General features: G+C 51.1%; 1 protein-coding gene across 1 annotated transcript in view; it reads left to right on the top strand.

Moving 5' to 3' along the window:
• Positions 1-26,208, top strand: part of TBXAS1 (thromboxane A synthase 1) — a 142,297-nt gene extending 116,089 nt beyond the window's left edge. Inside the window, exons 10-13 of the mRNA XM_006210031.4 lie at positions 18,997-19,088; positions 23,299-23,436; positions 24,999-25,161; positions 25,956-26,208. Coding sequence (XP_006210093.2) covers positions 18,997-19,088; positions 23,299-23,436; positions 24,999-25,161; positions 25,956-26,030 — 468 coding nt within the window. The 3' untranslated portion in view covers positions 26,031-26,208. The remainder of the gene's footprint in view (positions 1-18,996; positions 19,089-23,298; positions 23,437-24,998; positions 25,162-25,955) is intronic.
• Positions 26,209-26,749: the final 541 nt, after the last annotated feature.

Genomic DNA, 26,749 nt, shown 5'->3' with positions numbered 1-26,749 from the left:
GGAGGTCTGCTAAACTGAGATACCTGCAAACTGGCAGGAAAAAGACATCAATCCAAGAGCTATCCATGCACATTGGATATTTTTCTCACATATGCAGTCTAGATTTTCAAAGCACATATCGAAGTTTCTAGAATCTTATCATTCAGTTTATTATCCTCTAGATCCTCTCCATGGCCACCCACTCACACATATTTTTTTTCCCCTAGTCGTGACAGACAAATTTCAGAGAAATGCATGATCTCTGAAGCACCTTCCCCACAACCTCCTCTTGTGGTTCTGCAGGAAGACATCTTGGCCTGTGGAATCCAAATTCAGGGGCTCCTTCCAACATTTTTATTCGCTCACTGTTCAGTCAATTTACACAGGGAAGTTGGTTTGGTGCTCTCCCTCCATCCCACGGACTGAGCTTGCCGTCTGGTTCCTCCTGTCCCAGCGGCCACTGCTTGGGCTGCCCGTGAGGCAGTGGTTCCGGGCAGCTCCATAGGGCTGGGCACAGGGAAGCTGTGGCCAAGCCTTCCAGGAGGCTCGAAGCAGCGATGTCTGTAGCAAGATGCACAGACAGCATTTTGCAGGTCCTGTGGTCCTTTCACCAATTTATCTTCACCCACCCTGGGTGGAGCCAGGCTGACAGCTAAGAGCACAGGCTCAGGGTCAGAATCCCCACCCCAAAGCCAGGCTGAGCCCCTGAACCAGCCACGTGACCCAAAGCCTCAGTTTCCTCAACTGTTAAAAGGGGATAATAATCATATTTGCTCTGTTAGGTTGGGGCTGCTTAAGTGAGATAACATGGAGGTGCTCAGCCCAGAGCCCTGCACATAGGGGCTCTCCAGGAACATTCATTTTTATTTTGCTGTTGTCTCAAATTTTCCTATTTTCCTCATCTTACAGATCATTTCAGAAACCCTCAACAGACACATGGCCCCTCCAAGTGTTCCTCCTCACCCTGCCTCCAGGCCTCTACTCCAGCCAGGGTGTCAGCCCCTGCTCCCCTCAGCAAACAGGGCCCCTGCCCTGTCACTCCTGAGTTCCTTGCCATGTGGTTCCTCCGAGACCCCTCCCTTTCAGCTCAGAACTTTCCTGCCTTCTTTCCCTTCCAACAAAGCTCCCTCTTTTGACATCCCAGTTGCCAAGACACTATTTTCTGCTAGGGACCAACAAAAATGATGGAATTGCCAAATCTGAGGATCTGGAAGGCTTTCAGAGATGGGTAGTTGAACCCTAGCACCCAAGGCCGGCCCGCCCGCCCGCTCCCAGGCCCTGCTGGAGATCCATCATCCAGCCCATCGCTCCAGGAACGCCAGCTCACCTCTTCCGTTTCACTTGGCTGGGCCAGACTGCCAATCCATTGATCCATTTTCCTATAGCTTCCACCCAGGACTTCAGGCTCTGGAGCCACATAGAGTAACTTTTTTAAAAAGCTGGAGGCTACAACCCTCCAGCTTCTGCAACATTTCCCATGTAGCAGGGTTTCAAGTCCCTGGCCCATCCGAGGCCCCTTTCAGTCAGACTAACTGGGTCCCTCTCTGGGGTAACACACCTGGAGTGGCAGGCTGAGCCCACTCCTGCATGCATCTGCTTCCATGAGAGTTGCTTCCCAGGGCAAGTGGTGCCATTAATAACCCATTATCCAATTATTCCCCTTGAATTTACCAAAATCTGTCTCAATTCTTATAACCCTATAGAGTAGTAAGTCTCATAAGTTTAAAATATACTGGATGAAAAAGGGAATTCCTTTTATTTGATCCAAAAAATTAACTCCTCCAAGTACTCTGGAGCATGGCAAACAATTTCAGATTTTACCCTCCTCAAACCTCTTCTTCAAAACCCCCCGCTCTGTTGTGTGCTTACCTTTATTGATGGGACTGAGGTCTCCCCCACTGGGCTGGAAGCTCTGTGTAGAGAGAGACCCACGAGAGCAGCCCCGATGCCCCACACCGGGCCTGGGGGCTCCTAGGGACCCTGAGGAATGAATGAAGGGACCACTCCTACAGACTGATCCCCCTCCTCTGGTCCGACTCCATCTCCTTCCCTGCTGTGTGTCTGACAATTAGGAATCCTAGACCTGAAGTCCCAGGCTGGGGCAGCACCCAGGGGCCAACCCTGTTCCCAGCGAGGTCTCACGGCAGGGCCCGGTCTCCAGGTACAGCATGAGAGGCCGAGCGGGCATTCTAGGAGCATCTTCAGGGAGAAACCAAGTCAAAGAGTTGGTCAGGCCCACCAGAGAAGTGGTCAGTCCAAACAGGCTGGCCAGAGGGGAGGACCCTGGTGCACCAGCCAATAGGATGGACCTGAGAAGCCATCCGAGGCTACGGCCGCAGCAGCGACAAGCACTCTCCGAGGTCTGGGCAGTCCAGGCGTTGCTAAGCGTGTCCCTGAACCAGACTCTGTGCCCACTGCAACCCTATGGAGGAGGATTAGTACCATCCCCACTGATTGCTGGGTGAGAAACTGAGGCTGACGGTTAAGTCGGCCTTGGTTGCATAGCTGGTCAGTGGTAACAGACAAATTCAGACTGGGCAGTGCGACTCCAGTGTGCTCCCAAGGTGGAAGTTTGAAGTGGCAAGCAGGGGGAAGATCCCAGGAAAAATTCCCCAGGCTTTCTGTACAGAGCTAGACTTTAGACAACGTTCCAGAAGCCATGGCCTTAGGCTGGGTCCTGGAAGGTTAAACATACAGCCACGAGCTGACATTCAGCCTGCGTCTCGCAGGGCCTCCCTCAGGGACATCGCAGGGTCCCCAGTGATCCCAGGGTGAACCACAGGAAAACAAGAGGCAAGAGGAAGCTGCTCCCCGCCACCCCACCCCAACGCGCTCTCCTCAGCAGAGCCCACAGGCTGGGGGAGCCCAGAACTACGGTCTCACTTCCACCCGCCATCAGAGACTAGAGTTTCAAATCCACACACACTGAGCGAGAGGCCAGGGTGGACCAGTCCAGGAGGCTGACCAACAGTTCTGATGACACAGGCCAGGGACTGGATGTGGCGTTTTCTTTGACTCTGTTTCACTCTTTTCAACTTGTCAGGCCATTGCTCTTACAAGAACCCTCAGGACCGAAGGCTCCTTCCTTGGCTACACACACAGAAAGCCTCACCCTGTTTCCTGGCTTCCCTGGCCATAAATAAGTTTTAGGGCCTCTGAGCCTAGAACAGTCACCTAATTATAAAACATATGCTTGATTATAACACGATCCTTCCACTAAGACTACTCATCAGAAAGGAAATGCACAGGGGTATTAAGAGCTTTCTGAAATGAGTTCCAGACGTTTTTTGCTTTAAATCCATATTATTGTTGCCCAATTTTTAATGTATCTTTTTAAAAAAAGCCACTAGGAAAATAAGAAATCTAGGGGTCTAAAGACTGGAGCAGGTTGACCAGGCCACCCTTGCCTTGACCTGAAAGGTCCTGTGGGAACTTACAGGGCAGTGGCACTGCCATAGAGGATTGGTGTTTTTTCATCAGGCAGATTATCTCAGTTTTACAAAAATTCAACTCCCAAACTAGAAATCCAACCCTACCTACCATTAGCATAAGTTTTTGGAAAGGACTCTCTGTTCTTAGATCACTGGGGAAACGCTCAGTGCACTCTGTGGGCTGAGCCAAAGTGAGACGGCATCAGTACCATTTCTGTGAAAGGTGACGACTCGTCATGGGGTTAGGAGACTTGAAAAGACCCCAATGGTGCCCCTGTTTTTGCTGGAGTTTAAGTCCATTTCCTCCTGCCCAGTCCTCAGCAGAAATTAAGAACACTTGGGCACCATGACATTTTCAGCAAACTTTGCAGATACACTCATTGGTCTCACCAGGACCTCAGAGGTAGCACCCATTGGCCCAGGGACGGTCTCAGAGCAATCGTTCTTTGAGAAGAATCCAGAGGCGGCTGGGGTCAGCGAGAGAAGGTGGGTAGGGGGATAGGCAGCCTGGGCCAGGGAGCCACCATCCTAAACTCAACCGCAAAGACCACAGTGCAGAGCAGTGGCTGCCTGTGGGCCCGAGCCTCCCCAGATGCTCAGAAGGGTTGAAGGTCAAGGCCAAGGAAGATGAGAAGGCGGAGAGTCTCCGCATCTAGAACACTGAGGAAGAGAAAAACCTTCCTTTCCTGCTCATCTTTGCTTGGCCTTGTCACAGCCTCTGGAATGGGGCAGATGGGTTTTCCTTCTGACCCTGTGAGCCTCTGTTTCTGCCAGGCTCCTTCCTCTCTCTGCCTACTGACCTTGCCCACAAACCCCTCTGGGCCTCAGTTTTCTCACCTTTGAAATAAAAACTCAGTGAGATGAGGCACTGAAGCCCACCCTGCGCCTGCCCCTACAGGGCTGGGTCAGTAATACACAGTGGAGCTACAGAACTTTCCCTTCCCACAAGGACAGTGCTGGTTTTCTCTGCTCCCGCCACCAGGCTGGGCTCGCTTTCCCCCTCCGACCTTGTACGCACATCTCCCCATCCCCGCTTCCCACCCCTCACTCAGGGCCTTGGCTCTGGGGGAGACAGAGACCAGCTGCATGAGCATCAGCTGGCATCCGGGGGATGCGGAGGGGGGGCGCTTTGTCCCAGCACGAGTCTCCTCTGTCATAAATGCACACGTGGGTCCGGCATTTATGGGCAGATACACCAGCTCCAGCATGAAAGCCGCCAGCAGCCTGTGCCTCCTAGTGGCAGTGGAAGCCTTGAGAGCTGGAGCTGGAGGTGGCAGCTGGCCTCCCAGACCTATTTCCTGCGTGGCAGCTTCAGGGAGCCCAGCCTCCCTTGTCTGCTGGGAGTTCATCCCACCACTTCTGGTCCTGGACTCTGCAGGGCTACGAGGCTCCCAGCCCATGAGCTCCTGCGGGCCCAGCTGCCATCACCCCATCACAAGCAGGAAACAGGGCCCGCAAACAGGTCCTGCTAAGCTCAGCCACGCCCACCCCCTCAGGGCTGCTTCTCTGCCCCAGGTGCCTGAGATTCCCTCCCTGCCCCCCCCAAGTGCCCCCACCTGCTCTGTGGCAATAGACTTGGCCCCAGACTCTCTGCACCTATGATCCTGCAGAAACCCCTCCAGCCAGCTGGTCCCACTCAGGGTCTCCTGGTGTGACACTATACCCTCTGGCACCTGGAAGGACGCCAGTCTGTCCCCACCTAAGGTTAAGTCCCTTGGAGAAGCCTTACTACTGAGCAGGGGGAAATGCAACCAGGCGGTGAGGCTGATGAAGGCCGTCTGACACGAAGCAGCAGACACGGAAGACAAAAGAAACAAACGATTCCTTAAGATCCACGGCCAAAACAAATTGCCGTAATTAACACGTGCCACTGCAGCGATCTATGGGCTGAGACGCGGCTGGCGTGAGGCAGAGGCACAAGCTGCAGAGAGCACGCACTCCAATAAAACGGCAATAAATGGTGCGGCTGTGATGGAACTTGTTTCAATTTTGTTCCAAAACCTTGTTTAAGTGCTTTTATTGTTTCTATGTGAAAGAACACAAATGCTTTTTGAAAATTGCTTCAGCATAAGCCTCACTTTCCCTGGAAAGTCTTTCCGATCCCCCAAACCTCCACCCCAGGCAGGTCCCATGGCCCCCAGGATGGCTCCTCCGTGTTCCCACGCCCATGCTTCCCTCCATCAAAGCCTCGGCACCAGGGTGTCCCCGGGGCAACTCTGCCTCCAGGGACCGAGCACTGACCATCTCCACCACCCCTAGGACCACACCAGGTTCACAGCAGGCACGAGGGGACGCATGGCCCAGTAGAATGATTGACAGGGCATGGAAGGGGTGGGTTGTAACATCAAGGGGACCCTTGTAGGACAGAAGAAATTCTTATTAGAAAGGATCTTGTCAGGAAGATGCTGAACATAAATAACATCCGTAAAAAAAAAGCATAAAGATAGGAACACATTGAACAGGATCTTTTTTTCATGGAGGGAGGGGAGGGAGGGGTGACTTGCCCTCCTGTGGTCACAGTCACCCCTTTGGGGTTTCTTCCACACGAAAAGAACAGCCCAATAGCAGAGGTAAGAAAACCAAAAGTTGGGCCCAGGTGGGACGGGATTGAAACCCCTGAGGTGTTGGCAGCTCGGTCCTGGTGAGCAGCGGCGGGCCACAGGGGGCACTCCCAGCGGAAGCCTTTGCTGGATGCCTGGGGTCCACATCAGCTGGCCCAGTAGATGGGGGAAAAGGAGGGGAGGGGAGCCTTTCAGCCTCCCAGTCCATGAGACCCTCCCCATTCCATGAGAGGTGGAGCGTGTGAGTCTTGTTTCAGGAAAGCCTCCCTGTGACCTCCTCTCCCCTCCCTGCCAGGCACGTGAGGGAAAGAGGATGGCATGGAGTAGCTAGTTATCTCCCCCACGCCCGCCCCAGAGAGGTGAGCCCCCCCATTCTGTAATACGGTAAGAGGGGAAGGATCTGCCAAGCCCCTCCTGGGAGGCCTGGTGGGGACCACCTGCAGGCCGTCTGGAGCCTGACTGTCCGGCCTTGGTGGCCCCAGCCTGCACACAGCAGATCAGAGGCTGTGGCATCAGTGCAGCGTCTCAGCCACTTTGAACAGCAACCGGCTATCCAGGCTCTGAGGCATGTGCCATCTGTGATTTACTAAGTCCCCTCCCACCCTCAATTTAATTAAAAACAAAAAAAAACACCTTTCCTTCTCACAAACCTCTTTCTTATTTATCTATCTTTCTTATTTGTCTAAAACACTCCCCCGGCTCCCAGAAAAAGGGAGGGACGCTGTTTTGTGTACCCAGGCCCACAACAGTGGGGAAACATATATTAGCTATTTCTCAAGGGCCCATTTTTCTTAGCTTTGCCACTGTGGAGGCCATTCTTGGCAAGGAAGCCTGGTCACTAAAAGCCACCAGCTGCAGAAAAGGGGGCAGGGCTACAATCGCACCAGGTGGAAGAGGTGAGGAAGAGGTCGCGGTGGAGAGTAGGAGGCGGCCCCCAGACCAACCCCAGCTCTCCCAGTGTCTGGCTGTGTGGCCTTGGGCAAGCTACCCGAGCTCCAGAAACCTGTCTCCTCCCATGCAAAGTGGGATCTTGTGAGGATCAGAGAAGACGATGGGGAGGCGCTCTGCCTGGTTCTTGGCGGACGGAAGAGTTGAGGCAGGTCTCCAAGGACCAGCCGCGGCTCGGCGTCAGCCCCCGCTGCATCCTCCAGGGTTCATCTTCTAGTTTCTCCCACCCTCCTCTGAAGACAGGGATAGGGGCTTCTCACCGGCATCTCCCCCAAGGCGGCCCCAACTGAAGTCTTAATTCTCACTGACACGGCCATTTCCATCTCTCCTGAGATGACCCCATGCTTGCAGCTACCACTCAGCGGGTCACACATATGTCAAAGTAGAAGAGTTATAAACCGAGCTTCCCAAGAAAACTGCTAGATGGCACTGACGAGGAATCCTCCCTACAACCTTTCAAGGTATGGTTCCTCCCCATTTTACAGATGAGCAAACAAGGTCAGAGTGGCTTAGTAACCTGCCTCTGTCTTCCAGCTGGATCTGAGTAACTCCACATCTCCACTCTTCCTGTTTACCATTCTGCCTGCTGGTCATGAAATCCAAAATCTCAGGAGTTAATTGTTTTAAAACAAACAGGTGAATTGCTCTTTAGACCTCTGTATAACTTCAAAGCTTACTCTTAACTAGGGTTGGGTTTATTTTAAAGCTTAGCTGGTTTTATAAATTTTTCTTTTCCTTCTTTTTTTTTTTTTAAAGAGGAGTAAGTGGGATTTTTTCTGGGCTGTAGTCACTCATCCAAACAACAGGGAACTCGTGTAACTTCTGGGCCTCTGCTCTTTTCTCTGTATCGCCTTGTGACGGGTCTCCCAGTCATGTGCCCACTGAGAGCACTGGGCGACTCTCCTTTCCCCTAAACTGGCCAACAGATTTTCCTGCCTTCCTGGCATTGGTTACTATCTGGTACCAGACTCCACTGAAGCCTCTGGACATCATTCTTGTAAAAGGAGATTTTTTTTTTTCTTTTTCTTTCTTTTTTTTTTTCCTTTTAGCTCAGGCCTAGCCCTCCCCGCTTACATCCTGAGCTGTGAAAATGGACGGAGCAGGCAACAGAGAATTTTAAATGAGCTGGAGGAAAAAAAAAAATCCTGCAACAATAAATCGCATCACAGTGGCGATCTCTATCTAACCAGAAAATTCTCAGCCCAGACAATGGCTCATTTATTTCCGACAATATTCAATACCATAGAATTCCAGGCCAACAAAAGGATTTCTACAGGTCCTTGGAGTTGGTTGCAAAGGGATTTAACCTACATAGAAAAGAGAGCTGTTCAATTATGGATTCCCAGGCGTGAGGGAGACCTTTGCAAATAAATGGTAAGGTGGTCTGCTGAAAATGGGGCTTGCCCCTGGGGAGCATCTCACCTCCCGACTGTGAGGCAGAGGCACCAGGCCCTGCCCGGGGAGGGCGTTCGGGTAAACATCTGGGTTGAGTTGGCTGCTGACGCTGGTGAGCGGAGCCTGCTACCCGAGGAAATGGCCCCTCTCTCCCAGGCCCTCTCCGATGATACATTTTATAAACATCCAGGCAGGCAGCCTCCAAAGACTCCTGGGCTTTACAAACACATTTCAGATTCCATGGTCAGTGAGACTGTGTTCTGAGCACGGGCAGTAAAGAAGAGGCAGGAAACAAGAGGGCAGGGAGGGGTCTGGAAGCAGCTTTCTAAATTTAACACACAGTTGCTTTTAGGCCAAGTGGATGAAAAATAAATTCCAGTGCTTAAAGCTCTTATCTTTGTTTACCATTTCCCCAAACAGTCAGTGACCTGGGCTCTGGCTTTTAGACTGAATTATCAACCAAGATGCACACAGGAATGAAGAATGGAGATGCTGGGGGCTGGGTCAGGGGCATAAACGGAGCAAGCTGACCACTCCCCACCTTCCCATGACACTTCCTCTGCCTAGCAGAGTGACCCAGGATCTGATGTCACAGGCCATCCCTGGGTGGATGGAGGCGTGGTCATGATGCATTAGACCATCGCAGAGGTGACAGGCACCCTGGGGTCGTCCACCTCCTACCTGTGAGGGATCCATGAATATCCCACAGTGACCTTTTCAGATGCTTCTTAACAGACTGAAAGTCTCCAGTGGGCAGGGGGCTTGCCTGCTTTGCTGTCCAGTTCCAGTCATTTGAAAATCCTTCCCTACACTGAGTCAAAACCCCTCTCTCTGGACTGACCGTTGGGCCTGATTCCGCCCTCGGCAACTTCAGGAGCAGCACAACCTTCTCCTTTGTCACACACCTGCCACTCAGACAGGTGACAATGCCCTCATTTCTCCCCTCGGCTTGCTCTGTTCTCCTGTTCTCTCAGTGAGCCGCACAAAAGTGTGTCATTCCCACCTCACTCCCTCTGGCTCCATCCCTTGCTCCCTGCCTGTCCTTTTAACACCACTGGATGCCGGCTGTATCCTCACCTCCCTCCCCCAGCTGACCGATGCAATGGCCTTTCCAGTCCCTCTGCCACCTTCCCCTGGGCAGGCCTTGCGGTTCAGTCCTCAGCACTGAGCTTTTCTCTCCCACCTCCATCCCAGAGGATCCATCCTCCTCTGTGAGCTAAACTGAACACTGTCCCCTGCTGGGACCCCCAACACAGCCCTGCCAAAGCCACGCTCCTCCTGCAGGAGGCAGCCCCGCCCAGGTCGGTCCTGTTTCCATCTTCCTTCCAGCCACCCAGGAATGCAACCTGGGAATGCCTTTCTCTCTTCACTCCCCGACCCCTTATATCTGGAGACTGGCCTCCCCGGCAAGTCTTCCTTTATGCCAATGACTGTACCAGCTGCACAGGAGAATCCCCTTGGGAGCTTTTAAAACCGTACTAATTCCTGTGCCCAGTCCAGAGCGATTAAAATGGATTATTTCAGGGTGGGGCCCAGTGTCGAGGGGGAGAATCACGGCTTGTACTGCTTCCCTTTTCCCATTCTGACAGCTGACACGGTCATCAGAGCTCGTCACTTTTGCCTGGACTGTTTCAACAGTCTCCTGTTTTATTGCCCTATTTCTCCCAATTTTTCCAACTATCCATCCGACGTGTCATTATCGGATCACAAAAGACCATTTTTAGTATGTTACCTCTACTCATCAAAAACCTTCAGTAGCTCCCTATTACCAAAATAACAAATCTTTGAAGGAACAAGTAGATGGTTTCCCAAATACATACTAAATTGTATGGTATGGGACTGCATCATATCTCCTCTTCCCCCCTTCCCCCCAACCCAATACTCTGCTAAGCTCATGTTAGGGACTCAATATCTATCTGGGGAGAGAATGAACAACAACAAAAAATTTCTTGGCAAATAACTCTATACGCTGTCTCCCCAGTGCAGAGAAAGTAGCTGGGAGGGTGACTTAACTATTGTTTACTTAAGGGCTTATTTCTTTAAACATCACATACAATCAAATATGAATGACCCATGCCAATAGAGACAACCAAATCCTAAATATTGCAAAGCAGTAGGTAAATCAACAACTCAAATCTGTTCTATGCTTATGAGTGCTTGTGTCTGATAATTGAGACAGTTCTTTAAAATCAGGTAATTAGATGCCGTGTTTGTTCCTACTCCCTCCTTCCCCCATCCACACTATAGGACTAAATAGCTCAGCTCCCAAAATAATGCACTATTTTTTCTCTCAACCCTTTCCTGAAATAGAGACAGTGGTTAGGCTCAGCACACTGGACAGGGCAGGTAGAGAGATGGGTGGAACCCACGGTGAGAGTAAATAGAGGGTACGGGGGTCAATGAGCTGCCTTTCAACTGATTCACCGTTAAATTTTAGGCAGGACATACAACCAGTTGGTAAAACTATTTGCAGTATCTACTAAAGCTGACCACACACATCCCTTCCGACCCAGCAATCCCACTCCTAGGTATATACCCACCAGAAACAGGACTTCTGTTCACCAAAAGCCACTTATAAGAATGTCCGGCTTTACTCATCATGGCCCCCAAAGTAGGGACAACTCAAGTGTCCACCCACCACTAAGGATGAAGAGAGGTGGAGCGCCCCACAACGGTGGGAATGGACACACTACAACTCCACACCACACCACGGCCAGGTCTCAGAGACACAACAGTGAGCACGAGAAGGCAGGTGCAAAAGCCTACACTCTGGATGTGCCAATTATACAAAGTCTTTCAGAAGGCAGAAGTCACCCCTCGTGCTGGAAGTCAGGATAACGCTTACTCTGCCGGGGGCTGTGATGGGGAGGGGTTGGGGGGCCCTTGAGAGTGCTGGGAACGGTCTGTGTCTTCGTCCCGGTGCTGGTTACACATATAGGCTTACTTTGTGAGAATTCACGGAGCGCTACACTTCTGTGTGTGTTCCATTTTCTGGCATGCATGGTATTCTTCCAGAAAATGTACAAAAGGAGAAGAAGGGGGGAAGGAAGGGAGGGAGGGCTGAGGGAGGAGAGGGGGAGAGGAGGAGGACAGTGGAGGCAGCAGTGCACGATGGGGACTCCTTGGACTTTGAAGAGCCGGACTGAGTTCTGACTCTGCCACGTACTAGCTGTGCGACCTTGGACAAGCCACCAACCTCTCTGAATCTGTGCTCTTTCCATCTATAAAACAGGCAACAAAAACTGCCCTGCCTACTTCACTGTGCAGTCGGGAGGCCCAAATGATACAAGGGATGTAAAAGTCCTTAGAAGGCAGTCAAGTACTGCAGGAGGGGAAGCACTGTTACAATCACAGATGTCTGAAGACAGGAATCCCTGGAGGGGGCGGCATGGTCGATAAAGCCCAACTCGGCCATCGGACGGAAGGGCCGACACTGCGAGGTGTGTGTGTGTGTGTGTGTGTGAGGGCCCAGGCCAGCTGGTGAATGTCCTTTTATTACATGTCCTCACCTAATCCCTTAATGGCCTGGGCCTCAGAGTACAAGCGCACCTGGAATAATCCCTGTGTTAATGTGAGATGGGTTCTGTCTCCTTCCTTTTAAGGCGAGTATAAATAGATGCTGTACACACTCTCCTAATTACCTTTCCTAAGGTAGGGATGCAAGTCTACATCTAAATCTGCCAAGTTCCTTAGACTAGCACGCTGGACCTTCTGGGAACTGGCTACGCAAGCCAGTGAGGTAGAAAGGAAGAACCCCCCCCAACCCCCGTCCCTATCGCTTCTCACTCCAGGCCTGAAATAGCTCACTTAGATCATCTATGGATGTCAAAGCTGAAGAGTCAGAGCTGGAAAGGACCCCAGCTCCTTAAGAAGTGGTTCTCAGAGAAGCCAGGCCGGGCTCAGCCTCACCCCAGGACTCAGTGCTCAGCCTGGAGACCAGCCGCCAGGGGACAGTGGACTTTTCTTCCGGGTTGGTGGGCAGAAGGGCAAAGCCACATTTTCCATGACTGGGTTTCATCTTACAGTCTCTGTGCCCTGGAGAATGAGGGCTGTCTGCCCCTGGGGTCCCGAGGCTAGAGCACGTGCTTCACGGGCCTGCACGTTCCAGCTTCCACAGGGCGAGGGCTGGCGAGCTCCCGTCCACTTACACACTCGGGGGCCAGTGCCATGGCGGTGAGCACTGAGCAGTACTGTCTGCTGCTGCTGCTGCTGCTGCTTCTTGAGGAAAACAAAACTGAGGCCACCCCCACTTCTATTCCCTTTAGGAAAATAGGAAAACAGTCATTTTTCTATTAGGCCCCTGAACCTCCAGGAAGTTTTTTTGAAAGCATTGACATTTTTATTTTCTTCTCCTCATTTATACCCCACATCACATCAGCACACACCCAGTATGTGTAGGTGGGAGTGACTCGGGGTGTGGGTGGAGCAGCTTTCAGAGAGAATGGGACACGAAACTGAACGCAGCAAGATGAGAAGGCGGCAGTATTTCCTACTTGAACGGGTTTAGCAATAGATTTTCCATAGAGTTCCCTCAACTGTCAGGTTTATCCGCTGCATGTAAATGTTGGTTTACAGATCCCAAACTAAATGAGAGACAAAGAGACGAAGGAACTTAGAAGTCAAATTAGCAGATACTGTCCAGAGAAAATCAAATACAGATGAAAATGTCTCCCTGAAAATTAAAGAACTCTGGATTGAGAACGTAAACCACGAGGCAAAAACGCCGTTTACTTTTTTATTTCCATTTTTCCCCAGTATTTAAGGTTTGATAGTTCCCAATTTTAGATACTATTACACATTGAATATTTATTTTCAACCGTCTAAGAACACAAAGACGTGTTTTAAGGAATCAGTCCCAGCCGCAGTGAACTCTGCAGGACTGTGGAATGGCCTTCCTCCCTGACACAGCCTTACAGGGCAGTTTACTACGAACATCACAGTGCCTCGCGATGGAACACGCTCCCTGCCACCAAACGCTCAAACAGACGCACTGTCTGCTTGTCTGGTACCTGAGTTTCTCGAGACTTTTCACCTTTACCGTCTCAATGGCCCAGCCCTGAGAGATGGGTGGAGAAACATCATGACCCCAGTTTACAGACCAGGTGACCTGTGGACGTTGTCTCAGCCACTGGCCCAAGGCCAGGGCTGCTGGGCAACAGATTCAGGACGGAATCCCTGGCAGGACCTGGTGACCACCCCGAGGCAGGGCCCAGGTCAGGGAGAGGGGCAGCTGAGGGAGGCAGCCTCGTTGGGTGAGACGCAGGACATGTTGGTTTTAAGGTCCTGCCAGTTCTAATTCTGGGTAACTTGGTCTGAGCAACAGAAGTCAGGGAAGACCCCTGGGGATCCATTTTTAACATCATCTTTTGGAAACCTAGAAGCTGAAAGTCTCAGGCCCCCCAGGTTCCCCAAGGCTAAGCAGCCCCTCTCCGGCCCTTCCCAGCGCAGACAGAGGCCTGAGGATGCCAAGGGTGACAGCGCAGTGGGGGCTGGACCACAAAGCTCAGCCAGGGCTTCCAGCCACCTGGCCTGCAAGGACACTGCTTCTCTCCAAGCATCCGTGGTGAGCTCGCCAGCCTTTTCTTCCAAGGAAAAGCACTTTCTTGATGAAGCCTCCTTTCCTTTCAATTCTCCCTCTGCAACATTTTTTGGTTAGTTTTTTTCTAGCTGGCAAAGAAGAGTACACAGCACCCACGGAGCGTAACTCCCTCTTCCCTTTCCTATCCTCACAGCACCCCACCCGCACGTGCCAGGCCCACCCCGCCTCTCACTCCCGTCGTGGTCCAGGTTGCCCTGAGTGGAGCCCTCGGTCTTCTGTGCCTGGAATATTGCCCTCCGTCTTCCAAGACGCCCATCAGAACAGCTCCTCTCCACTCAGCTGTTTTTAATTGTTTAACACATCTGAGATTCTAGACACACTATTGTTATTTAAATTTCTACTTAGTCCTTTAACTTCTTATGGAGGAAAACTTTAACCTGCCCAAACGGAAAGAGCACCTGAGTGAACCCCATGCACCCATCACTCAGCTTCAACAAGCACCAGCTTATGGCCACTCTTGTTTCCCTGCCCTCCCCCACTGCCAATTTTTTAAAAAAGTCCCAGACATCCTGTCATGTCATCTGTAGGCATGTCCGTGTATATCTCTAAAAGAAAAGAGCTCTTTCCTAAAGCATGACTGCCATACCATCATCACATTAAAAGCCAAATGAACCATTATTTCCTAAGCACATCAAATATCCACTCAGGGTCCAAGGTCCCATGATTGAGTCATAATTTTGCTTTTAGATCAGTCTGTTTGAACCAGCACCCAAACCAGCCCACCCACCAGCCTTTTCTTATTCATCCTAATCTCAGTTTAGATACCATTTCCTCTTGACAGCTTCCCCAATCCCAAATGCTGGGTTTGTGCCCCTCATCTGCTCACCCGTGGCACTTGTGCCACCACTCGGTAACCTGCATCCCTGGTTTGCATCCTGAGACAGACTGTAAATTACCCAAGAACACGTCCGGTGCCTCGCGCAGCGCCCGGGGAACAGTAGGCGCCAACTCTGTGTTGAACGAATATTAACGAGTGAGCTCCCAAGCAGGACTGGTTCTCCTGGTCCCCCCAGGCCCATTCTGTAACATGCTCCACGTTCAGTACAGTGACTTGCTCGGAAGTCTGTTTCCCCAGAGAGTAGAGACTTCATCTGGGGATCCCGGACGGCTAGCCCAGCACCTGACACCGGGAGGGGTTGGATTTTCTACTCCAAGTTCTATCTGTATGACTCTGGGTTCACAGTCTTTCCTCTCTGGGTCTCACTTCTCTTGTCTCTCTAATGAAGTGTTTGGATTCATGATTCCAGGGGCTTAGTTTGTGATGCTGAGTAGGAGCCCGGCCTTGTGGGGTGTCCCCATTTGCCATACACTTGCTGCCCTCTGCTGGCAGGACTGGCTCAGGATTCCTCTGTCCCCAGTTTTCCTGCAGGCCAGCAAAACAAGGTCCAGAGGGGTGGACTGGAGTACAAGTGGGTAGGGGCTTTAATTGCATTGCCTTGCCTGGGTCTGGTTCAAACGTGGAGGCCTGAGCCTCCCCCAACCTCATCCATGTGTATCTTGAGCCCAAAGCTTAGAAGCACCATGAAAAACTCATGAGGGGAAACATAGAGGACAACTCGACTTTGTAATACAGATTTCCCTTGGCCTGTCTTTAAAAGTTCTCTTTCAGATGTTGACAGCTTCCCAGCCAGACCATTTTGTCTGAGGAACCAACAGCATTGACTCGTTAGGGACAGTACTTCCAGATCTGGTTTCTTTCTCTTTTTGAGACATAGTTCTAAATTTTGGTAGTTTCCTTTTTTAGATTTTTTTTTTTTTTTACATTTCTGCATTTGTTAAGACCCCTCCGGTTGCAAATAACAGAATTCAGCTGTCACTAACTTAAGCCAAAGATGAGAACTTGCTGGAAGGGGACTGAGATGCCACCACCTACAGGGCTACTTGCCAGGAGCAGACAGCTAACAGGACACCAGGAAACGGTCTCTGCCCTCTGCCTCTGCTCTCTGCACATCTCATTCATGGCTTCTTTCTCATGGCCAATGGGTGTTTTCTGCTCATTAATCCACAAGGCAGAATGTGGTCACCAACAGATCATGACTCACCTGTGCTCAGCTTCCACCTGCTGGAGAAAAATGCCATTTTCCTCTGCCTCTGATCCAAATTTCCAGACCGATGCCCTCGCATCAGGGGCCCCTTCTCGGACCAATCAAATGTGGCCTGCAGGGCTGACTATATAATCTGCTGGACCTGATGCAAAATGAAAAAAGCAGGGGAAGGTGCCATTAACGGTACATGTAAAGGTTCTTCCTTTCTTCTGCCATCTCGTAAATTATTATGGTGTTTTAAATCTTCTATTTAATGTTACTATAAGTAAAGAAAACTGAACTTTTTAATTAATTTAGCATGAATTTTAACACTCGTCTCTGTATCATGAAATGCCAGTTTTAAATGTTAATATCAGAGCATTTAACTCACATGCAGAATCACTGAAATTATGTAATTTGTATTTTGAGACTCATGAGCCAGAAGAGACAAACGCAAACCAAACTTGAAGACAAGCGGGAAGAGAGAGTGCACCAGGCTCCCCTGGGGCGTGGGAGCACTGGGTGGGCTGAGCCAGGCCCTCGCTGGTACCCAGGGGCTCTGTCCCCCTCCTGCCAGCCACCAGGCCCGTGCACACGGCGCAGCTGCAGCAGGGTCTAGGGAAGTTGCGCCAGGCATCTCCCCTTCCCACAGGCCCATCCCCCAAACCCACAGTAGGCTGCGACCCCCAAAGTTATTTAAACCTTTGCCAGGACACATGTGGTACCTGGGCCAGGGGTGGGCAGAGGCTTGCCTGGGCCAACACACAGCCACAGTGCTGCCAGCCTGGGGCAGGAACCGACGACACCGTGCCTGCCCCGAGATGCCTCAGGGTGAAAGCATCCCATCCCTCCCCTCCCTGTGCCTGAGCCCAGACCCCGGCCAGGGGAGGAGGACAACAGTTGTCAAAGGACAAGGCAGAGAGGGACGGCCGCGCTGCGCCCAGGGCACCAGAGGCAGAAGAGCAGGCAGCCGAGAACACGGCCTCGGGAGGCAGCCAAGGTGGGACCACTCGTGGGCAAGGCTCCAAGCTCCCAGTGCACGCTCCACTGCCCCATCAGATTCCATTCCCCAAACACAGATTCAAAGATACGACGATTAAGAATCTCCAGATGGCAACCACAGAGCACTGAACCCCAAGCACAGGGTCCCTCTCATTAGTTGCATGTTTACCAAGCCGGTCCTGGTGGCCTGGGATGGAGGTGGAAGTGTGGGGTCAAGAGATAACCTTCTGAAGGGACAGTTCCCAGAAATGAAGACAGAGAGCTCTGGAAAAACCAGTCATTTTCTTTTTAGTGGGGGGGGGGGGGTTGGGTGGTAATTAGATTGATTTAATTATTTTCTAATGGAGGTACTGGGGATCAAACCCAGGACCCTGTGCATGCTTAGCACATGCTCTATCACTGAGCTATACCCTCCCCACCGTCTTCATTTTTTTATTACAGAGTAGAAATACTTCCCTTGTACTTCAAATTAATGAACATTAGACTGCACGTTTTCTGCAGCCTGACTTAGGCTGCATCATACTGAATGGCTCTACTCTGATAGATGAGCTAAGACATTTACCATGGACGTCAAGACTCCACATGTCCTGTCCCATCACTCTCCCCTCTGCCCTTTCTGTCCCCGCTCTGCTCCAGCCAGCCGGCCTCCTTGTCTTCCCCTAGAGCACAGACCTCGTGCCCCCAGGCCCTGTGCCCTTGCTCCTGCCAGCCCTCTCTCATGGGGACGGCTTTTTGGCCCCACTCCAGAGTTTCTGTTCTGTTCTGGCGTGTGATGTGGCCCAAGGATGTGCATTTCTCGGGTGACCTTGATGCTCCCATCCAGAGGGCTCTCTCTTACAACCACTGGTTTAGCTCCCACAAGGGGCAGCCTTATGTTCAGCTGCTGCAGGCTTGTGAATGGCTCTCTCTGGGTGGACGGGGCCTGCAGAATGGACTTGCCACAGGTGCTGCCCCCTGCTGTCCTGGGAGGGGGAGGACAGGAAAAAGCAAGCCTCCCAGTTTGACGCCTCCTCTTTGATTAGCGTTAACTATCTGAAAAAACCAGCGAGGCTGTCACCTATCAAGCAGGGAACTCCCTCCAGCTCTCCAGAGAGTAGGGAGAGAGGACTGGAGGATTTGGGGGAAAATCCTTCCTCAGAAACCAGCAGAGCAGCTAATAAGCGTCCATAACCCTCCCCGAACTACAGGTGGGCCCGCATCCAGCTTCCCCACTCACCGTCTCCTCCTCAGGCCGTGGGGCGAGGGCCAGAGAAGGGCAGTGTCGCCCCAGTGGGAGTTGTCTAGGCGGGGCCGGGGTCCCCAACACCGGGTCATGGAGATGTGCTTCTGCACACCTTCACCCCTACCATCTCATTGCCTTTTTCCAGCTTTCTCTAATCTAATGGGTGACAATGGAAAACTCATGGTTTTAATTTGTATTTTTCCATCACAGTAACTCGTATTTGTTCTTCTGTCTTGTGCCTCTTCATATCCTTTGACCTTTTTTCTGGTGAGTTTCTTTCCTTACTAATTTATCATAGCTCTGGTTTTTTGTTACTATTGATCCTTTATAGACGTGGCTTTGTTGTTGTTGTTGCTATTTCTTTGTCTTTTAACTTTATGATGTGCCAATGACTGCCATGTGACAACCTTCTTGAGCCTCAGTTTTGTCATCTAAGAGATGGGAGAATAACTTTCCCCTTGGTTTGCTGGAGGGTTAAATAAGGGAGTGTGTACGATACACAGCCTGCAGCACCATCAACTCTCAATAAATGTTAGCGATGCAGCAGCTCCCACTGTTTTATGACAGACTTCTCTCTCCAACACTCAAAGACCCCAAGTCCCGGGCCCAGCCTACTTGTCTGATAATGGACAGCACCATGAAACAAGCACAACAGAATATACAGAATATTCTGCACAGCAGAGCATGCGAGTGCTGGTCCAGTGCAATTTGGGTGATACCACTTTTCATTCTGTGGGGGGTTTCCACTTAAGCGTTTGCAAAAGTTGGAAAAGGCAGAATGCTGTGTGACTTGATCTAACACATCATCCTTCTTTGGTCACCACCCCTCCATCAGCCGACCCCTGAGTACCGCAGCCTCCAGGAAGGCCTGCCCTACCTGGACATGGTGATTGCAGAGACCTTGAGGATGTACCCACCAGCCTTCAGGTAAGCCTGCAGTGCCCCACGCCCCCCCCTCCCACTGCCTCGCGCCCCAGGGCCCCTTCAGCTTCACTGTTTGGGGTCCTTGTTAGCCCTCAGTCTGTTGCCACCTGCGTTATGAAGAATGCTGGGCTCAAGTTCCTGGAGAGCAAGGTCTGAGTCTTGGGTTTTTATATCCCCTGGGACACCAGACCTCATGCCTTCCATGTGGTAACCACAGCGATAAATGTCCAGCCCATATTCCTATGTTAGCTATCCTTTTAAAGCATCACTGGTCTTAATGTGACCTTCCTTCCCAGCCCAAGCCAATCTTTTTGGCCTCCTAGCCTTAGATAGCTTTTGCTACCCCCTGCCTTGTTCATTCATTCATTCAGTAACTATTTATTGAGGATCTACGCTGTGCCAAGTACTGGGAAATCAGCCAAGACACTTAAAATGCCTGCCCTTGGAGTTGACATTCCGGGGGTGGGGGGCCCATCCGAGGCCTGGGATGCACCTTCTGACTCTCCAACGATCCACACCTGTCCCGTCCTCGGAGCTCCAACCCAAGACTCACCACGCTACGAAGTCTGACTCAGCCAGGCCTCGCCTGTTCCTCCCTGCCTCTCCTCCCCGGCACTTTTCACGCTAACTAGACTTCATATCATATTTTTGGACACTTCTCAAGCGCCCTGCAACGTTTCACCAATGTGCATCCAGTCACACCAACCTGCAGATAACAGGCATCAGGTCTTCTGCTTCTTTTGAACTCCGCCCCTAAACGAGGTGTTACCGAGCCAGGCTCGTTTGCCCCACGCACGGCAGGCCAAGCGCTGAGACGCTGAGGTTTGCAGCGGAGAAAAGATTTATTCACGGGCGAGGAGACGAGAGGACAAATCTCAAACCTGCCTTCCCTGCGGCAAGGGGTTCGGGGTCCTGTGGGGTCTGTGCCGAGGTGTGGGGGGCGTGGGGAAAGGTAGTGACCGGAGACAGCAGAAAAGTGAGGCAACCGTAGCTCTGCGCAGGCGCAGCTGGGCCGCGGGCGCCTCCCCAGGCTGCAGGCCGCGGGAATGGCGGGGTCAGCGCGCTCTCAGGGTGGAGTTCGGGGCCCTCTGACGTCAGAAGGTCACCGAGCGGACACTCGCGCATGCCCCGTTGGAGGCTCGGTGGTCTTAACTGGTACAACTGGACCCAGCTGACTCCTGGAAAACGACTCGGGCAAACACCTCATTGATTAGGCTACCTGACGCTTGGGGGACACGCAGGGGTTTTCGTGGCAACAATTAAAGCGCGCTTGATCGGTGAAGGCAAGTTTCATGGATCTGACTGGTGGTTACCCTCGGTTTCAGAGGCATCCCATGAGCACAGGGTCTTAACTTGGGTCCCCAATCCCTGAGAGAGTTGCCAGTTTTCAGGTTCTAGACACAAAAGCAACACAAAGCATTAAACTGTATCTCATAAATTCCACCCTGCATCTCTATGGATTAATGTACCACATAAACCATATGGAGGTGCCTTTTGCCATTTTAAAAAGAGAAAACGTGGATGATTTGAAGGTATCTCAAAATTATATTCCAAACCAAAAATATAGAGAGTGCAATTGTAGATATTGTCCAAAACGTCCAGGCTCAGAGCAAATATAGAACATTCCAGGGGTGCGAGTCAAATCACATCATCCTCACGCACACATGGTTTCAGTCTCCTGGTCCGGGAGCAGACAGAAACGCCAGGGCTCGCCTCATTGCTCTCCTGATGCCAGCGTTAAGACCTGATTCCACAGGCCCGCGCTGACTTCCTTGAGAGCCTCAGAGCAAACTGTCATCCAATCTTTGTTTTTTAATGATTTATATCCAGCTTCCTTCCTAGGGAACTGTGGGCAGCTGCTCTACACGTGAAGTTCAAAGTAAGACATTCAGCGATAAAACAGAACAAAGGCTGTGTAAAGGAAAGAAGCCTTTACGGGACCCCGGAGGTGGCGATAGCTGGGGTCAGGCTTGGATGCTGAGGCTCCTGGCAGAGAGGGAAGCCAGCTGAGCTGAACAGGCACGTTCTCTAGTGGGAGGAAAGTATATAAACTGATCAAAGACACATCATTTCCTAGAAGTAAACTCAATCAAGACTTCATCACATGAGACCTTGTATAAATGACGTGTTGAGTCGACCAAGTGGACAGTCTTCAACACCAAACTTCTGCGGCCAGTTCTCCTGACCCTCTATAAACAGCAAAGTGTAAAAGGAAGTCAGGGAAGGCTTTGCTCTGGTGGGGGCCAGGATGCTGGTGATCTCACCTGAGGGCAGGACAGAAACCAGAACATCTGGATGAATTTGTTAAAATTCCCACTATAGAGATATATAGAGCCTGTGCCTCGTGATGACAGAACGAGTCTAGACAGAAAGTCAGGACAATTTCAGTCCTGCCCTTAGTTTACTGTGTGATGTTGGGTAAGTTATGTACTGCTCTGGGCTTCTGTTTCCTACGTGTTCAGTGGGCACGCAACACCTGCTCCGTCTACCCTGGACGTGCTGGGAGGGTCAGTGGGAGAGCTGATGTGGACACTCAGTGTTCCTGCAGGCGGCATGCTGTGTAAGGTCTGAAGTGAAGAGCCAGAAACGCTGGGCTTGGAGGTGCACTGCCTGCTCCCATCTGGCTCCAGCCATGCTCTCTGGCCTGGCCTTCCACCACACCTGCTCCACTGATGTTTTTAATCGTATTACTCCGCTGGCTTCTGTTAACAAACGACAGAAGTGGGAGAGGCAAGTCGTCATCATTCTCACCCAGATAAGAGCCTGATTTGCTTTGGCCCAGGCTTAGGATTTGGGGTTGAATGCAGGGAGGGTGAGAACTTTATCTTTTTTATTTGACTTTATTTTATTATTTTAATCTCAGAAAAGTGTGTTGGCTTTTTCCAAGCATGGACACACTTGACTCTTATCGATAAAAAAACTTGAAATGGACTTTGTGGAAAACATAACAATTCTTGTTAAGGTGTTGTTAATGTGAATCCAGGAATCTATGCAATATAATTCTGACCCTGCATGCAACCTAGTCTGGTCAGACAGGAGGCCCAACCACGTATAGAAGGGAAAGCCCTGTTTTCTGGCTTTCAGCAGGGTTTGCATCCAGGTCCAGCTATTTTTGATAAAGACGAAAAAGGAGGAAGTCAGGTTATCGCCTTATTTGATCCCACAAAACTGAAGTTGCCCACATTGGAGACCCCACCTGCACTGATTTGAGCGAGGCTGTTTTGCGACCAGTTCCAAGCACATAATAATTGCATTAGAAGCTTAGGATCTGAATGGGGGTCCCACGGGTCTGGCCTTTCACGTTCCTGATGTATTAAAGGCTCATAACAGAGTGATGAATGCTGCAAGGAGCCACGGTTTACTCTTAATTTCTTTTATAAGTAGAACCAGGGTGTAACAGTAATTAGTGTAATAACTATCTCCTCTGAGATATTTAGGAAAACCCAGCTGTGTAACCTGAAGTAAAGCCAGCACAGATTATTTTTAACTTTTAAATAATTATTTATATTACCAGAATAATATACTTTTACTTAAAAAAAAAAAACCTAAGAAAAGCAGTTTTCAAAGAAAAATTTGGCACCCTGGTCCCCTACCGCTCTTCACCCCGGCCCCATCCCTTAGAGGAGCTAATAGAAGTTTAGGCATTCTCCCATAAACTTTATGTTTATATACAAACATATATAGTCTAGCCTTTTAAAATAAAACAGAAGTGGGATTATGTCATTGCCATTTGGTAAAATAAACAATCTGACACAGACAATGAAGGGGAACAGATTTTCAAACCCAAATTTCCTGTAGGGAAAGGGAAGGGATGGCCGAGGGCAATCTGGAGAGGCTCCAGTGGGAATGAAGGTGAAGGAAAGTGTGGCTGGGGGAGTGACCTGCAATGCCCTCACTGGAAGTAAGCCCTTCCGAGGCACCTGTGCACCCCAACACCTGGCATAGGGCAGGCTCTTCAGACCTGATGGGCAGCAAAAGGAAGGGATGGATGAACCCAGAGACTGCAGCGTCCTGGGCAGCGGAGGGTTGATGGTGGGGGCAGGTGGGGTGGGGTGTCGGTTGCCTTCCGGGTCACCCTGAGAAGAAGACTGGACCTCCTGGTCCCCAGCCTCATTCCACACTGCAGACTCAGACCCCCTTTGCCCACACCCTCGAGCTCTCCAACTTGTCTCTGCTCTGCCTCGCAGTGGGGGTGACCCATGTGTCCCCACAGGTTCACACGGGAGGCGCTGCAGGACTGCGAAGTGCTGGGGCAGCACATCCCCGCCGGCACCGTGGTGGAGACGGCTGTGGGCGCCCTGCACCATGACCCCAAGTACTGGCCGAGCCCTGAGACCTTCGACCCTGAGAGGTGAGTACTGCTCCTTCAAACAGGCCCTGAAGAGACATGAGGGTGGATTGGAGGCAGCTGCCAGGAGACACAGATTTAGTAGACTGTTTAGACTGTTGTCCCCAAACAGTCAAAAATCATGGCAATGAGAGATATTTTCAAGACATAATTTCCAAAGGAAATAATTGTACCATTTTTAAAAACCCCAAACATAATCCAGAGATTTAGCATTTCCCCAGCACTGCATGCAAGTAACAAGGCAATTTCAAATGGGTGTCCACTATTCGTTCAAGCCAAGAAACAGGACACATTTCAGGAACGCACTGAGAAGTAGCAGAACATCATTTCCTTTTTAAAAAATAGATGCCTGTCCCAAAACAAGAGTACCAAGTTCCTCCAGGAATTCGTGAGATCCAGTGATGCTATCATGGTAGACCCGGATCCCCTTCCTGTCCCCTGCATGGATCTGATTCATTGTCTAAATTTCATTTCTAGACTCAATTTAAAATGTCTGAGCATCTACAGCTCCTCCTTTCCAGAGCTGGTGGACATCCCTTCCTGGTGTGATCTGGCAGGTGGGGGCTGGCCAGGCAGCAGCTGTGTTTCCAGCTGTGTTAGTGGCTCCAACTTCCTGTTAATGCGGCTCCATCTCTACAACCCAGTCAATGGGAAACCGTGGGCGGTGGGACCTAGATAAATAACTCTTACTGCACACAGCTCCTGAATTATGGTAAAGATCAAGGGACATAAGTAGCACCTACAGGGCTTACAGCATCACCTTTGAAAACAAAAAGTGCATTAATGTGATGTTGAAAGGTGGGTTGAGGGCTTCTTGGACCCATTAAAGTCCAGAGGGAGCAATAAGTGAGCTGCCTATCACAAAATAGGGGTTGTCACTTAGCGTTACTGTCCCAGAACACATGTGGCAAATGCTGTCATTTTGGCAGCAGATAACAGCAATTGAATCTGAAGGGCTTCCGGTGAGTCAAATAATGCCACCCCTAGGGGTTCAAGTTTCACTGCTTGAACCAGAAAAGCGAGTTTGGGCAGGGAGGCAGCTGCCCAGCACAGCATCAAGAGGCAAACTGGCAGGACGTGGCCTCCAGAGAGGGCTGGGGCTTAGGGACTCTGCTTGCGAAGTGGATGATGGCTGGCTGGATGGGTCACCCTCTGGCCGCGATGAAGTTGGAGCCATGGGTGAAGCGAGGGCTGTGGTTTCTTTGAGACTTTCATCCTGGGTTGTAGTGAGCCTGCAGCCTCACTGACAACACAGTGAATTCCAAGGAGAGGTAGAGAGGGCAGCGTTGATGTTCACATTCCAGTGATTCTTTTAATTCAGCAGTGCCTTTAGGGTCCTCCAGGACAGGAGGAGGGGAGCGGGCTGAAGCACGTGGATTAGCGGTCACCAGCTGGTAGGGGCTAACAGGGCCGAGGAAACAGGATCCTGCAGACCTCGGTGGGATTTCAGCCTTACATGTAGGAACGTGGCCTCAGATGACAGGGTCTCTCAGTCCAAACAAGTGGCTGAAGCCCCGGGAAGGGAGGCGATGTCCTGGGCCCACCCTGACAGCCCTGCCCTGCAGGTTCACGGCCGAGGCCCAGCGGAGCCGGCGGCCCTTCACATACCTGCCGTTTGGGGCGGGTCCCCGGAGCTGCCTGGGGGTGCGGCTGGGGCTCCTAGAGGTCAAGTTGACGCTGTTCCATGTCCTGCGCAAGTTCCGGTTTGAAGCCTGTCCCGAGACTCAGGTAAGCCCACTGCTCCAGGCACCGGGCACGCCCACCCCACTTCCCTGCAGCCCCCTGTGCAGGATGGGGCAGGTCTAGACCACACCGTTTCCTGGGTGTCTGAACTCTGACGACATCTGACAGGCCACCAGCCCCAGCACTAAGGCCCGGTGACTCTTCTTCCTTCTAAAGGGCTCATGGTAGCCACCGAACAGTCCTTTCACATGCAGCTCACGAGGACACCCTGCTTCTTGTGTAATTCTGTAGCTTTTTGTCCAAGCCTTCAGTCCACCATTGACCTGCCTCTAAGCTGGACGGAAGGAAAGCTCTCCCTGAATGGCCACAAGAAGCCCTCTCGCCAAGCCACTCAGAAAGAGGGGCTGCCAGTTACTGGCTGGGCACCAGGGTGGGCGATGGGGGAGAAGAGGAAGGCCTGAGGCTTTGCTCACCACTGTACAGTCACGTGCCCTTGGGCAAGTCGCCTGGCCTCTCTGGACCTCCATTTCTTCATTTGCAAAGTGCGCTGCTCCCACCTCCTACAAAGGCTTGTTAGAAGGATGACTGTGGGACTCCTCCCCTGCAGTGTCTTATTAACACAGGGCAGGGGGAGCCCCAGTCCAACTCCCGCCCCGAGACGAGGCTCCGCTGCTTCTCCAGGCCCTGCTGGCGAGGTTGCTCCCCAGGCCCTTTGCTCGCTCCCAGCCCTGCTCTCCCTCAGCTGAATTCCCACAACCCTGCTTCACGCCCTGTTCAGAGGGAAGTTTTCCTGTAGATAACGTTACCTGTAACAAATGTTTTAACTTCCTCTATTTTAGATACCACTGCAGCTAGAATCCAAATCTGCCCTCGGTCCCAAAAACGGCGTCTACGTCAAGATCATCTCCCGCTGACACAGTCAGGTGTTAGCATCACCACCCCTAATACAAAGATGACCCAACCCTCATGTGGAAATTCGGATTTCTGGAAAAACAAAACAGCAATTGAAAGGGTGCCTGGTATGTGAGTAAAAAAGAGTCCATTTATGTGACATTTCCTAAATGCTTAATAAACGTTTGTTTGTTGCACTTAGTTTTGACTTTGCCAATTGTGGCTGAACCAGACCACCACTCTCAATAAAGTATTGCTGATAAGTAAGTGAAAACGTAGTTTCAACAAAACAACTGAGAACTTGGGGATTTGGAAGAAGTTCTGGCTTCAGGATGGAATGAATCTATAGGGCAGGGCACACAGGGACAGTTGGGCAAGTGGTCCTGGTGTCCCCAGCTCGGGGGGCTTTTCAGCCCTTGGTGCGTTGTGGTGTTTGACTTAGAGACTGACGTTCATCAGAAGCTCAACCTCAAAAGTGGTTTAAACGCTTCATTGTGCTTTGACTTTCCTAGCTAGGGTATTACCAACTTTATACATTTCAGTGCACAGAAAAGTGATCAATGAGATGCGCTTTTTCTTGGAAAAAGCATTGTATCTTTTCTTAATTTTGAACAAAGAATCAAAATAGAAAGGTGACTTTTAGTAAAGGTAATTATTGTGTTGCTGAGAAGTTCAAAATTCAACAAAGAACCTGCAAACTGAATCCCAGATCTGCTGCCAGCAGCTGTGGGGTCCTGGTTGC

This window comes from Vicugna pacos, chromosome 7, assembly GCF_048564905.1.
Source record: "Vicugna pacos chromosome 7, VicPac4, whole genome shotgun sequence".
NCBI classification, from domain to species: domain Eukaryota; kingdom Metazoa; phylum Chordata; class Mammalia; order Artiodactyla; family Camelidae; genus Vicugna; species Vicugna pacos.
Note: the sequence above shows the minus strand (reverse complement) of the source record. Positions and strands in the feature narration are given on the sequence as shown.